The sequence below is a fragment of the Cimex lectularius genome, unplaced genomic scaffold (assembly GCF_000648675.2).
Source record: "Cimex lectularius strain Harlan isolate CLEC.00 unplaced genomic scaffold, Clec_2.1 scaffold66, whole genome shotgun sequence".
Classification (NCBI taxonomy): Eukaryota; Metazoa; Arthropoda; class Insecta; order Hemiptera; family Cimicidae; genus Cimex; species Cimex lectularius.
The window spans coordinates 1292765-1307197 of record NW_019392701.1 but is presented as its reverse complement, the minus strand read 5'-3'; the positions used below and the strand labels follow the sequence as shown (position 1 = coordinate 1307197).

Here is a 14433-nt window from a genome sequence, read left to right as displayed (position 1 = left end):
AACAATAAATAAAGGACACTTACTTGGGAGTTTGTCATATCAGTAGTTGAAGTAGCCATACTCATATTGCCCTTTAAAAAAATAGTTCGTTTAAAATTTATTTAGCATAAAATATTACAATAAACTAACATTAAAAAAGTTAATGTCAATTAGCATTATATTCTGCATAAAAATAATTGAGACATAAAAAGCAATTTAAGCACAAATATCAACAAGTTTTTATTTTATAAAAAAGGAGATAATTGATAATACTTACTACTGTTAGATGTACATCTGATGGTCTATTGTAAGACCATTTAGTTGATTTTTCATATATCTTAAAAATATATAATATCAGAAAACGATAGATTATTACATCAACAAGTTAAAATAGTTAAGTAACAGTTATGTTCAAAGTAATATACAAATAACAAGATAGTATAGTGGATTTTATTTTTATTTTAAGACTTACACCTGCAGGCTTGGCAAGTTGGATCACTTCATACGTCCAATTTGGACCATCATAAACCTTACAAATAAATATTTATTAAATGAAAGTCACACAAATAATGAATACATATGGAATATTTTTTCAATACAAACACATATATACATTACATCAAACCTAAAAGAAACTATTGAAGAAATAATTCAACAATACAACAAGTGCATTCTAAAAGAAGAAATCACCCGCTATTCAACAATGGTAAAGCACCTGGTTATGATGGATTGACAAAAGAAGTAATAAAAAAGATCGATGATTGCATAACACTTCGGATTGACAATGTATAATGAGTGTCTAAATGGAGGGTATTTTTCCTATGTTGTGGACGAAATGTAAATTAACACTCTTAATAAACCCAGGGAAACAACACTGTATCGACACATCCAAATATAGAATAAATATAGACTCATTAGTCTCTTACCTAGGTTTAGGAAAATCCTGGAGAAGTTGTTGATAAACAGAATACAATCTAAGAAATACAAATCAACTGTCAGACAATCAATATAGTTTCACCCTGCAAAAAATACAGGAGATACCCAGCAAATGACAAGTGATAACATCAGGAAACATTTGGAAAAAAAGTGTCAAAAAAATTTTGATTGAGCATTTGATGCGACATGGTGACCTGCCATACTTTTCCAACTAAAAAATAAGAAACACCCTAAAAATCATCAGCTGGCCGGTAATTACTTTTATAGGAGGATTTCCACCTTGAGTGCCTAAACGATTAAAGTAGTAAAGAGAGAACAAAAACAGGTCACAAGGATCCACATGCGGCCCAGGATTCTGGAATGAATTTATTACAAAGACAAAATAGCCTTAAATTAAATTTAAAAAAAAAGTTATTGAAAACATTATGATGTAAAAAAATCTGATCAAAACTAGTACGTGAATGCATCCAAAATCTCCAAAACCTGGGAAAACATAAAAACCGGATGATATCTTCGGTACCAAGACACAAGGAATTTTGGGTTATGAAAGGCAGATACACTGGTCAGAGGAGGATCTGCAAGACTCGGAACCTATTCTTTGGATAACAAAAACAAATACAGAATCCTCCATCACAGAATGGATCCAGATAAGGCAAAATAAGATGAGGATAAGCTCTCAAGGCGCTAGATACAGTAAACTTATGCTAAAACAACCCTCTCCAAGACATGCTCACTTCTACAGTAAGAGAGGGCTAAACTCAGAGTGATAGAACTGTTAAAGGTCACTGGCATCTGAGAAAACATCCTCACAACATGGGTATATTCAATGATGACCCCCCCCCCCATTTGTAGGTTACGCAATGGGGAGGAAGAAACAGCCAACATCATCATGGCTTGTGAAGCAACAGCCCAAAACCTGGAATACAAAAAAACCTAGGGAATGGAACTGTAGCAACAATAGTCAATGACCTAGAACTTCCTAGGAGAAAGATCTAGTCGACTGCTCTGAAGTAAGGAACTAGGAAAGTACAAGCCAGAAGGCTGCAGTGCTTGAGGAACAAAAACACACACAAACACAACACACATACATTCATATATATACGTGCACAATATATTTACCCCTTTCGGCTCAGTTTGCTTCAGATTTGTATCAGCTTGTTTCCTTTGTCCACGCATCTTAAAATTAAAATCAATAAAATTGACCAAAATAGTCAAGTATAGTTAGTGTAGTAAAGTTAGTGCAATCCTATTCACCAAGTCTTTTAAAAATGTACACTGGTTTTTTAATACCAATCTTTTGAAAGTTCATTTAATTTGTTTATAAACAGACAATAATTAAATTGTTCTTTTCTAAATAAACATCTTTCAGTGTGGTTGTTCTTAACGTTTTGATATTTATTATGTGATATTTATTATATGTGCACACATTTCTTCTCTAATAGTGTTTGTACTAGTGGACTGTGTGGATCAAATTAAATGACATCGGCTTCTCTATTTAATTATTGTGAATAAATAAAAGGAAAATAGATAAATAAATGAAAAATACATGCACAAATACCTTCTTCATCAGATTAGGAGGAATAAATTTTTGTACTTCCTTTGGTTTTTGTGAAGGCCACGGTTGTAGTTCTGAATGTGCATCAAATCCTTCCTGTGAAATTAAATCAATTCAACTTCACTTCTATAACTGCAAGAATGAAGTACAAGAATAAAAGACCCAATACATACATCAAGCAAAGGCACCGGTATTCTCGGTAGGGTCTTATGTTCATTTCTTGATTGATCGTATCTAGAATTTTTTTGCATGTCAATTATGACCTACAATTAATCAATTTAAAACTGAGCACATTTTACAGAAAACAAGTAATAAAAATATACTTTAAAACTTCTTGTTTAATCATACTTTATCAGGTTGCCAAGGAGGCTTCATCTTGGTCGAATAGTCATAAAATGGCGTTTGTGTTCTAGTATGCATCTCCTACAAAATAAAAATGTATGCGTGATTGTTTTTAAATTTATTTCTACCAAATTTTTAGTTTTAAAATATATAATAATTTAATTATTATCACAATGAGCCGTAAATAAGTGTCATTTTATAGAAAAAATTAATTACTGAGTAAGGAAAAATTTATTACATTTCCTCTTTTGTTCGCTATTGACTGTGTGCTTGTATTTGCAGCCTTACTCTCAGAAGGCGTGTTTTGGTTTCCATTCATTTCCTGCAATTTATAAGAACTTAGAATTTGAAATAAAGTGACAATGGTGAGGAGAACTCACTTATAGATGACTATAACGTATATATCTATATCTATATATTGTTTATTTATTTTTTTATTGAGTATAATACAAAATTTACAATCCGACATTATCTGCAAGACAAATTTTATATTTACTATTGAAATGCAAAATAATTTTGATTTTCAGAATCAACAATTTTGCTTTTTAATAATGTCTTTTTTATATAAGATCAATTCTGCACATGGATATATATATATATACAAACAAATGTGTACTGAATTGAGCCTATAATTTCTCGCAGTCCACCGGAAAATTCCAGGTTTTATAATTTACAATAAATTACCGGCAAGGCCCTGAGAACTACCCACACAGGTTGTTGGCAGTCCAGGTCTTATCCAACCAGCCACTGAGGGTGTGCTCCAGGGGCTCGCAACAGTTAGGTCATTTCAGCAGTAAACCAACTCACACTCTCACTCACTCTTAAATATATTCTTTCTTATTTACATATCAATCAGCCAATTAAGATGGTGGAGTACTTCATGTTATTAGTCCTTCATCCTTTAAACCTATTATAAAACTAATCTAATTGAGGGTGGATGGGGGTAATCAATATTCTTCCTTCGGCCCTCTCACAGTATACATTGATGATAATAAATACATTCTTTCTCAACATACAAAGAAACACAAGAGGAGATATCTATTAATTGCTATATACAGTAAAAAAGCCCTGTTTCCTTTAAAAATCAGAACAGGAAACCAAGATACTCTCTGCTGTGCTCAAGCACAATTTATTTTTTATTGTTGTTAAAAGTAACTGTACAATAATTATATAGTAAAAAAGCTTGTACTGACTAAAAAAATCTTCCCTACATTTCTATTTTTGTTTTCTATTGGCTGCTGGATCGAATTCTTCATTACTCCACTTTCAGAAGACATCTTTTGCTTCTCCCTTTTTCTCTGCAACTTTGAAATTATCTTGATGTAATTAATATCAGACCACCAATGTTAAAATGGTAATGAAAAAGAATATATTTTAAACATCTAATTGTGTATACTTACTTTATTTGGGCTCTGATCATGGCTTGATGTGCTCTTATCTACTAAATGCACAGTCTTTTTTTGTTTTAACTCTTTCTGTGAAACCTAATTAATTTGATGAATGAGTGACATATAGTCAACAATTATTTTATCATTTGTCATCACTGGCTTACACGATCATATTGTGGGCTTTGGCTTTTGTTCTTACTTCTACTTTCACTTGCACTTCTACTTCCACTCCCGGAATTATTTTGACCAGTGATTTTTCTATTACCCACGATTTCCTGAAAGAATAGTTTTTTATTGGTGTAATTTAATGAATTAATTTATAAAGAAAAGAAGTATTCTTTAATACGTTTGAACCATCTTATTACATTATGAATAATTATTTAATTATTTTTGATGTTTTTTATCTTTACCATTTTTTCTGGTATTTTCTCATATCAGCATATTAGGAACTAACTTAAGAATATGTAGTTTCTTGAAGGAAACTTGGCTAGGAATGGGTTGTAATCACAACTAGACTGAAGATGATGAAATCTGAATGGATAATAGCAAAATGTACATGATGATCACGGATGATAAAACTGCTGATAAATGTAAAACTTGCATTGTAAATTCTTTTTTTTAACATTCAATGTTTTTCCTACTTGGGAATAGTGTTTAATTATACTTTTGTTGTTCTCACTTTGTGCTTAGTAATAATTTCCCACTTTTGAAAACTCCCCCTTTCTAAAGTATAATTGTTAAAATACATTACATTATTTTATTTTTAAAAAAAAATTAAAATCTTAAGTTTTTTATGTGAAATCAATATCTTTTTAAAAATTATGAAAAGCTTCCTTTTATTATTTTGCCAGGTAGAATAGACAAAAATTAGAAATGTTACTGCTTTCAGATGTAGCCGTACTCATAACTGTAACATTGTCTGGTCTACCCATTTTTATTAAGTTTAATGAAAATACTTGCCTTGAAGGATTCATCAATTCATTATCTATTTACTTGCACGATACTAATAAAATGTCAAAATTATCTTTAGATTTTATATTATTTGTACAAAATTCAGCTGAATATTATACGCAATATTCAGGAAAAATATTATAAAATATTGAAATCAATGGTGCATCATAATGAATGTACACAATTTTATACACACATAATAACTAAGCATATTAATATTAAATTATAACTATTATTATTATTAGAACACAGCAATGTTCTGCCCTCCTAAAATATAACACGATGGAAATTTTTGAATAGTTAAAAATTTTGGAAATATAAATTAAACAAAATATTAAACAGCATTAAGTATTTTATGTCACATTGACTGATTAATAATAAGGGTGCATTGAAAAAAAAATTGCAAAACAGAGCATCAAGAAAGATTACAAACTTAATTACTAATTTACAAAAATTAATTACAATAAAAAACATACTAAATAAAAATAGTTTTATTTATTTTATGTGGGCAAACAATGGATTTTTCAATCTAAATTTCTTACATTTTCTTTAAGTTGGGAGAATCTGCAAAAAATGACAGCATCAAATCAAACCCCACAGATGAGACATCAACTCTTGTCGTTAGAGCTCAATTGCCTGAAAACGTAATCCTTATGGATGAACAACTTTTGTTTAATTCCCCTAAGGCCTAACAGTAGCGAGTCGATTCTTCAGGCAATTTTGTAAAATGCTCTGCCCATTTTGACGTAGAAACTTACACCTTTATAGTCAATATTGAGATATATAAACACTGTGTCAATGTTTCAGATGAAAACACTCTTTGAGATTTGTGCATGCTATTGGAGGGTAAAGCAGCTACGTGGCAAGGAGTAAAGAAAATGTACACCAGTTGGCGAATTACACTCAATTTGTTAAAGGAGACTTTCTCAACGGCTCTACCTCCACATGCTATCTATCATGGAATTTTCTCTTGTGAACAAGTGACAAATGAGTCGATTGAGCTTTTTCTTTCTCCTCTCCGAGCACTTATTCCAAATTACCTTATGAACTAGATGCTGAAGCCCAGCTAGATATTATTTACAGATTGATCAACCAGAAATTTTGGAAGAGAGTACTTTGCAGCAATTAAAGAAATTATACAATGCACTCCTGAAAAAGTGAATGAAAAGGTCTTCAAAAAGAAGTTATGCCCTCGCTGTGTTTATTGCAAAAACTTCAGTCATCTGAGAGAAGATTTTAAAAGACTTAGTGAAAAGCAAAAACTCAGAACAGAAAAAGATCTAGAAACACCCCCGACTAAACCATCTCTATTTTTACAGGCAAGGTCACTTGCTGTGGTTGTGTGTCCCAGGGTTTACTCAAGCCAAGTGTCCAACTTGCACCAAATCAAAGGCCAAACAATTGGAAACAAGTTCTGTAGAGTTTTTCCAAATTTCTAATGAAAATTTACAGTCGATTCCTCTGGGCTTCGATTACTTTTTTAATCTAGACCTTTTTTGACGATAACTGTAAACAATATTAATGGGGTAGGTTTTGCAGACTCTGGAGTGCAGGGAAGCAATCCTTGTGCATCACTCTAAAGTTTTGAAAGACAATGGACATAGTTTTTCCCTAGCAAAGATTCAGATTTCTCACCCAGATGGAGCCATAAAAGAGGAAGATGTATTATGAATCATAATAGATGTTATCTTTAAACGGAAAGTAGTCAATCTGACTTTCAAAATTCTTCCTTACTTAAATAACAACCAAACTTTACTTGTGGTTGATTACCTAATAAAGACGAATATCGTTTTAATATAACTATTATATAGAATAGAATAATATATTATACTATAATAGAAATCAGTGGTCTTTTTAAGAAAACTCCCAAATTTGTTTTGAGTTTATAAATAAATTTAATGTTCGTTTGTACATTGAGCTATTCAAGTTCTCCCTTTGCTGAACTTCTTGGAACCTTTTCAGATGCTTTAAACCAGGAGGAGGCCCCACTGGGTATGCTGCTCAATGACAGGACTATAGGAAAGATTGTAAACAGATAAAAACAGGAGGAATGTAAATTTTAAGATTGGTGACAGGGTTTTACTGAAGACAAATGTCCTCAGATCTCAAAATATGGGCTTCATGAGCAAGTTAGCCACCAAGAGGGATGGCCCTTACATTGATTCCAGAGTTGTCTCATCAACAAATTATAAACTCTCAACATTCAACACCAAGAGTGGAGGTTCTGAAGTTGTCAGACACTTTCATGCCTCTGACCTGGATTCCTACCATTCTATGAACATGGAAGCTCCTGTCTCTCCATTAGATAGATAAAGGGAATAGGGGAAGATTGAAGAAGCTGATGGATTATCACTGTGGTTGGACCTCGCTGAGGTACCATAGCAAGGTCCAGAGGGGGAGTATGTAATGACGATTTAAGTGGTAAGACTGATTTTCATAACAAACGATTTTTGACTTGAAGAGACATTCTGTTCAATTCCGTCTTTGAACGCTGTGTAAAGCATTTGCACATTAAAAAAAGTGAAATAAAGTTTGAACCTCTAGAGTTTTTTATTTTTGTTTCATCCCGCCATCGAACTATCAATTTCAATTGTTTAATGGTAGTTACAATTAAATATATAGTCTGGTGTTATTAAAATAACTTATATATCTTCTTATATCTTCTTGAAGGGACCTTCTTTTTTTTCTGCCAATTTTTATCTTCTGATAGATCCTGAAATGGAAAAATCGTTTAATTAATTCATTAAATTAAAAACTTATTATTATTATATTACATATTACTAAATGATTCTTTTATATTATGAAATCTTTTATATTTTGTTGTGACCATAAAGTTCATGAGTAATATAATTATAACACTTATACCCAATAATATATATTGTTGTCATATATTCTTCCATTTTTAACAGTAATGTAAGGTACTATCATCACTATAAAAAAAAAGAAAAATTCTTTTTGTATATATTTGACCTTTGATTACAGATATTTATACCATTTATATTCCAAATCTATTTTCTTATTTTACAATTGCCACACAAAGTAAGCATGTCAATTGGCATCCCACACCACTATTTTTTTCCACACAATTTGTACACACATAACATGTGCAATTGTAGTGTCTTTGATGTGTGGTTATCCCTTATTGAAAGAATGTATTTATTAGCTTGATTGTTTTGAGTATGTGAGGTTTATGGTAGTTTATAGAGTATCCCACCAAAGTAGATTATTTATTACTTGCTTGTAGGGTGATTGGGGGCGAGACACCATAATATCGAATACCCCGGTGACTTGACCATATATATATATACAGTGTGAAAGGTATTGTATGAAAGTTAGCACGGTCGATGATGGTAGTGGAATATGAGTACCCGAGACTACCAAACTTAAATTAGGTATATACTAATACGAGTGTGTATGTTTTCAATGTACTGTTTCAGCTTTATCACGACGTGTGGAAAGATTTGGATTTATATAGGCTCAAATCATACTTACAGACATGTGCCAAGTTGATCATATTAGTTCTTGTAATCTCAAAGACGGTGATAGTACAGCCTATCAAGTCTCTGTAGGCGCATTTCTCAGCATGAAGAGTAGGCCATGCAATCATAAAACAAGGTCAAGCACAGCAGCGAGTTAAATATTTTCAGGAGGGTCTCTTTGTCCGTTCCCCACCTGAAGTTACTGAGATGAACTTTAATAATGCTATTACTTTCCTTCTCTTCACCTCGATGGCATCAATGTGTGGCTGCCATCTAAGCTGTTGATCAAATGTGAGGCCAAGGAACCAACTCCACATACCTTATCACAGCACCCCTCAGGCAGAGCTGCGAGGAAGGCTGTGGGCCCTCCTCAGCCTGCAAAAGTAGACACATATGATTTTCGATGCAGAGAAGGCAAATCCAGGTTCCTCATCTCTTCCAGCCACAATGCTTATCGCTGACTGCATCACCCCTCTGACCCATGCTAGGTCTTTCCCCGACAGGAAAAAAACAGAGGTCGTCGACGTACAGTAATCATTTGATTGTTCGGGGGACACCATCAGCAAGACATTCACTGCGATTGAGAAAAGCATAACATTTATTACTTAACCCTGAGGGATTCCATTCTCTTAAGCAAAGTCTCTGGAGAGCACGGACCCCAATCTGACACATAATTGTCGGTTCCTCAAGAGAGCCTCATGAAAACGGGGTAATTTGCCTCTAACTCTGACTTCTCTACATTCCCAAAGTATTGTATATATCCATGTCATATCATACGGTTTCTCAAAGTCAAATAACATAGTCAGAGTATGCTCTCTACTCAGAAAAGTATTCTAAATATCACTCTCAAGAAGTCAAACATGATCGACTGTGGAATAATGCCTACAGAATCCTGCCTGTATTGGCTGTAAAACCCTTTTCTCTGAAGCAAATGGCTGTTTATCATGGATTCCAGGAGTTTACTTGCGCAGGTTGTCGGGGAGATCAGCCTGTAACTCATGGCCAGATTCAAGTTCTTGCCCACCTTAAGGGCAGGAATGGCCAGCTGGGACCCATATCCCATATGTTGTTGACTTCTTGAAGAATTCCAACAGGCTATGCTTCGCACCCTGGGGAAGGTTTCGAAGTATTTTGTGTGGAATACCGTCACACCCAGAGTTATTTATATTCCTGGTGCTCCCCAAGCAGCCTCCAATTCTCTAATTGTCAGCAGGTGGTTATACACCTCTCTCTCTCTCTCTCTCTCTCCACCCTCAAAGTCAGACTGCATGCAATTGCTTCAACGCCTACCTAGCCAGAACATGGTACATCTGCTTCACAACAATAGTCCTCAGGAATATTGGAATATGGTCACTCAAGTGGGGGTTCCCACTCCATTGATGCCAAGGAGGGCGAGACTATCAACAGGTCAATTGCGCTAAATGTTCCAGTGCTTATATCAATATATGTAGCAGCGCCATTGTTCAGGGGGACCAGTCCTGATTCTCCAATTAGGTCCCTTATTTCTCTGCCCCTAGCGTCCATTTGCTGTGAACACCACCAGTTGTTGTGGGCACTAAAATCGCCCAACATTATTGGTGGGGTAGGCACTCAGGAGTTCCTTGTTCCTCAGGATTTCATCACTTTTTACTGTATTTGTTTTCTGTAGGTTTGGTTGAGGCCTTCCCTTGGCATATGTTAGGGCAGGCAGTGTGCTCCCCACTGCACTTGATAAGTTGGAGGAATGTTGCCCTCCAAATCTTTGGAATGTGCTCCCTTCGCACACTCAGAACATCTGACCTTCTGGTTCTATGGCCTTTATTATTTTATTTGTAACAGGGTTAATTCGGCTAAGGGGAGTGTGGCCTAGCCAGCTGGTGGAGCTGCCACCTGAGGGTGGGTTGGCACAGCCCTCACTGCTCACTTCCTGGCCTGGGGATTTTGCCCTATTGTGTACATAGAGTTACTGTGCTTGTGTCAGTGCGTGTGTGTGTTATTTTATGAGAGATATCCATGTTTTACAATTTCAAAGGAGGGGGGAGTCTGCAAAACCCTCTTACAGGAGCGTATATGGAGCATTTGACCACTGTCAAAACAGGAAGTGGAAAACATGAAAAAAAAAATTGTTCAACAAGAAATAACAAAATCAACAAGAAATAAATCAATACTACTCGTACAGCTGATTTAAAAACAATTATCTGTTTTTATGCAGGCAGCATTAGTCATACGTGTAAGATACATATATACTAACCCTGATTTCATAATTTTCCAGTTTTGATACTATATTTTCATTTGTTTGGACTGTAGATCTAAATCTGTCCATGTTGGTGTGTAAAGACTTCTGCTTTTTAAATCTGTTATTAACTTTTTTCTTTCTATTTGTAAAAAAAGGTCTGGATTCCTATTGATCTTATAATTATGCAGTTTTATATTTTGCCTGTGCAATGTTTACCCTTCCTTCTGGTAATTTATATAAAAATCATGGTGCAACTCTCTCAGCTGGAGTTTAAAATTGGGCAAAAAAAATTATAAACAATATAGTTGAGTGTAATATCGGCCTTCAAATTTTGAAATAAAGCGATCAGGGATGGGCCTTGTAGGTGAAAAAAACCACTTCTTTTTCTTCTGTCGAGCTTTCGGCTATCATTATAATTTATATATGTATATTGTAGCATAACATTGACTATATTGAAATAGTGTCCTGAGGAAGGTGTTAAATATAGCCGAAAGCTCGACGGAAGAAAAAGAAGTGGTTTTTTTCACCTACAAAGCTTCATATCTGATACCTTTATTTCAGTATTATAAACAATGCTTCCTTGCACAATTTTAAAAGTAAAATTTTTAATTACAAGGATATAAAGTGTGAGCAAGTGTCATACAAGATACAAAAAAAGAGAATTATAAATCCAGTCTCTAGTTGTCACATGAGCTTACTAAAATCATGCAATGGGTTTGAATTAATAACGTAATAAAAAGCTTTTCCTGACACTATCAGACAAAAATAAAAGCATCTGCAATTATTGTTATTAAATCTTAATATTTGAAACCTAAAACATGGTATACATTGTCTATATGTTCTAAATTGAACTTGTTAATTAATAATAATAGGGTTAATGCCAAAAAGCAAATAATATACTATAAAAAATGTTAGATGAAAACTTAAGTAAACATCAAATGATTTAAGTATAAATTTAATGAATAAACTATAAAGAAGAAAACATTATAATAAATAATGAAACAATTACCTTTATTTCCTTTGGTGTCTGTATTGCAAGGTGTGCAGGCTAAGGTGTGAGTCTTAATTTGTTCACAAACACGAACTAATTTCTTTGTACACACACTGGTAGCCAATAGTGTGAATAAACGATTATTGTTCAAAATTATTAAAGTTCCACTGAAAAAACAAATCTAATGCACCTGATAACTTTTAGGGAGATGTGCGGCGATATGAAAGAATCACTCAACAATAGCTGTAAGAAACAGCTTTCATTTATGTCTATCTAGTGGTTAAAATAATATTGGAAGCAAAAAAGAATAGAGAGGGGTGAAACAACGAATTTGGAAAAAACTGGTTATACTGACAAGTTTTTAAAACAAATTGAGTAATTTGCAAAAGTTGTGAAATACATAATGTATCTAAAAATTGAAAGATTAACCTTTAGTGCATATTTATTATAAATATAGCTGGACAGAACATTGCCATTATTAAAAATTGTATAAAATAGTATAACTGTCAAACACTACTTTTTAAATATACTATTAACTTATAAAATTATACATCAATGTAACAAAATACATACTTCAACTGAACAGTTCAACTTTGGTGATTCATTTCTGCTGTGACCTTTCAGGTAACATTTCTTGTTGTTGTTGCCATTGTTACTGCTGCTGTAGTTGTTGTTGCTGTTACTGTAGGTGCTGTTGTAGCTGCTGTTGTAGTTGTTATATTTGTTAGTGCTGTTGTACATGTTGTAGTTGTAGTAGTTGTTCAGGGCTCTGTTTGTATGTATTGCCTGAAAAGTATTACATATATATTGCCAAATAAAATTAGAGAATATATGAATATTTTAACTGGCAACATTATTATACATAGAAATAATAATAAAACGCATTGTAATTTTGTCTGTATTGATAAAAAGTATTGGTTTAAAAATATACATATAGTAGAGGTTTCCAATACATCACTGGCATGTATTACAAATTTTGAATATGCTAAAAAATTGTAAAATCACCTGCAATATATTTTTTAAAAAGACTTATAATTATGTAAAAACATTACTTTTTAAATATACTATTAACTTCAAAATTATATACCAATGTATATAATGATGTATATAATCTTCAACTGAACATTGGTGATTCATTTCTGCTGTGACCTCTCAGGTAACATTTCTACCAATATTGTAATTAGATGTGATTATTAGATTAAAACTTTAAAAGCCAAACTTCTTTTTTAAATTTGTATTTTTTTAGCACATTATTTAATTGACAAATTGATAGCTATTTTTAGTATAATTTTCTTTTTTTCAGGTTTGTGAGGCTAAAGCACTTTCCCCCATCTTTTCAGTTCACTCTGGTGTCCCCCAAATTAGTATTTTAGATTCTATCCTCTACTCAATTTACATACATGATTTCTCTGCAAATCCTCCAACACCTACATTTATAGGTGCTGATGATACAGCTATGCTTCCTGCTTATTCCGATTTTGCCACACAGAAAGCTTCAAACCCACATTTCCCTGCTAGAACAGTGGTATAAAAGGTGGAAAGCAAAGATAAATGAGACAAAAAGTAAATATGTAACTTTTACATTTCAACAAATCACACTACATGTACAACACTTTTGACTATTTCTGGACTGGTAATTGACATCGAATCCCCACACAAGCCTAAAAAGAATTGAATTAAAACAACACTACTACTCACCAGACTATTCGACCGGTTCTGGTCTAACCCATGACCCTTATAAAATACTGTAATAAACCTGCATGGACTTACAGACTAGAACTTTGGTGTTGATCTAAGTGCTCCAATATTTATAGAATCCAGGCCCAACAATCCGAGATCCTCCAAAAAAAGTTCATTTCTACAAACACAATCTCACTTTCCATGCAAAATATTGATTTTAAGCTTGATTGATATAAAATATTGATTTTAAGATTTTAAACTCAACATTCCTTTTGTCCATGACCTGGCATGAACCAGATGCTTAAAATTGCACCCCACCCTTTCCACCCATAGTCCCATTTGCATGCTCCACTCTTACAAATAATCCCACAAGAAGATCCAAATTGGCCACATGATTTCTTGGTGTAATGTAAAAAGGGAGCAGGAACAAAATTAGACCGTCACTAGTAGGTAATAACTCTTTCATTTTTATTTATTTATTACAAACACAGGATTGGAAGCAAAACATCACGACAAAAACAAGGTTAACACAATGTAAAAATAAATAGTAAGTGGATAAATATAAGAAAAGACAAATATAAGTGGATTTAAAGAGAAAGAAAAATATAAAAAATGTATCTACAGGAACTTAAAATTATATCACAACAGGTAAATAAAAAGGACTAGACATAGAATACGTAAACTATATAACTGATATTATAGCTAAATATGTATAAATTTGAAGTGGAACTTCAAGTTTTTTTTTCTGTCAATGGAGTTGGCTAGTCTTTGAACTGTATTGATTGGAGAATGAAAAGTATAATTTTTCGTACAGAAGGCTATGTTGAAAGTTTGAGGGTTCCTGGTGTTATGCAATGGAATGACAAAATTAATTAACTGTAAAAGTTCTGGACAGTTTATCTGATTATTTATTAATT

At 33.1% G+C, this 14433-nt stretch overlaps 1 protein-coding gene across 1 annotated transcript in view; it reads right to left on the bottom strand.

Moving 5' to 3' along the window:
* LOC106668874 (uncharacterized protein DDB_G0289917-like) overlaps positions 1–14433 on the bottom strand; it is a 43163-nt gene that overhangs the window by 20755 nt on the left and 7975 nt on the right. The window contains exons 8-19 of the mRNA XM_024226153.1: positions 12410–12622; positions 4365–4475; positions 4213–4296; positions 4024–4116; positions 3051–3134; positions 2819–2893; positions 2644–2733; positions 2474–2566; positions 2035–2091; positions 452–508; positions 257–316; positions 24–71 (exon numbers count right to left, since the gene is read on the bottom strand). Of these exons, the coding sequence (XP_024081921.1) occupies positions 24–71; positions 257–316; positions 452–508; positions 2035–2091; positions 2474–2566; positions 2644–2733; positions 2819–2893; positions 3051–3134; positions 4024–4116; positions 4213–4296; positions 4365–4475; positions 12410–12622 (1065 nt within the window). The remainder of the gene's footprint in view (positions 1–23; positions 72–256; positions 317–451; positions 509–2034; positions 2092–2473; positions 2567–2643; positions 2734–2818; positions 2894–3050; positions 3135–4023; positions 4117–4212; positions 4297–4364; positions 4476–12409; positions 12623–14433) is intronic.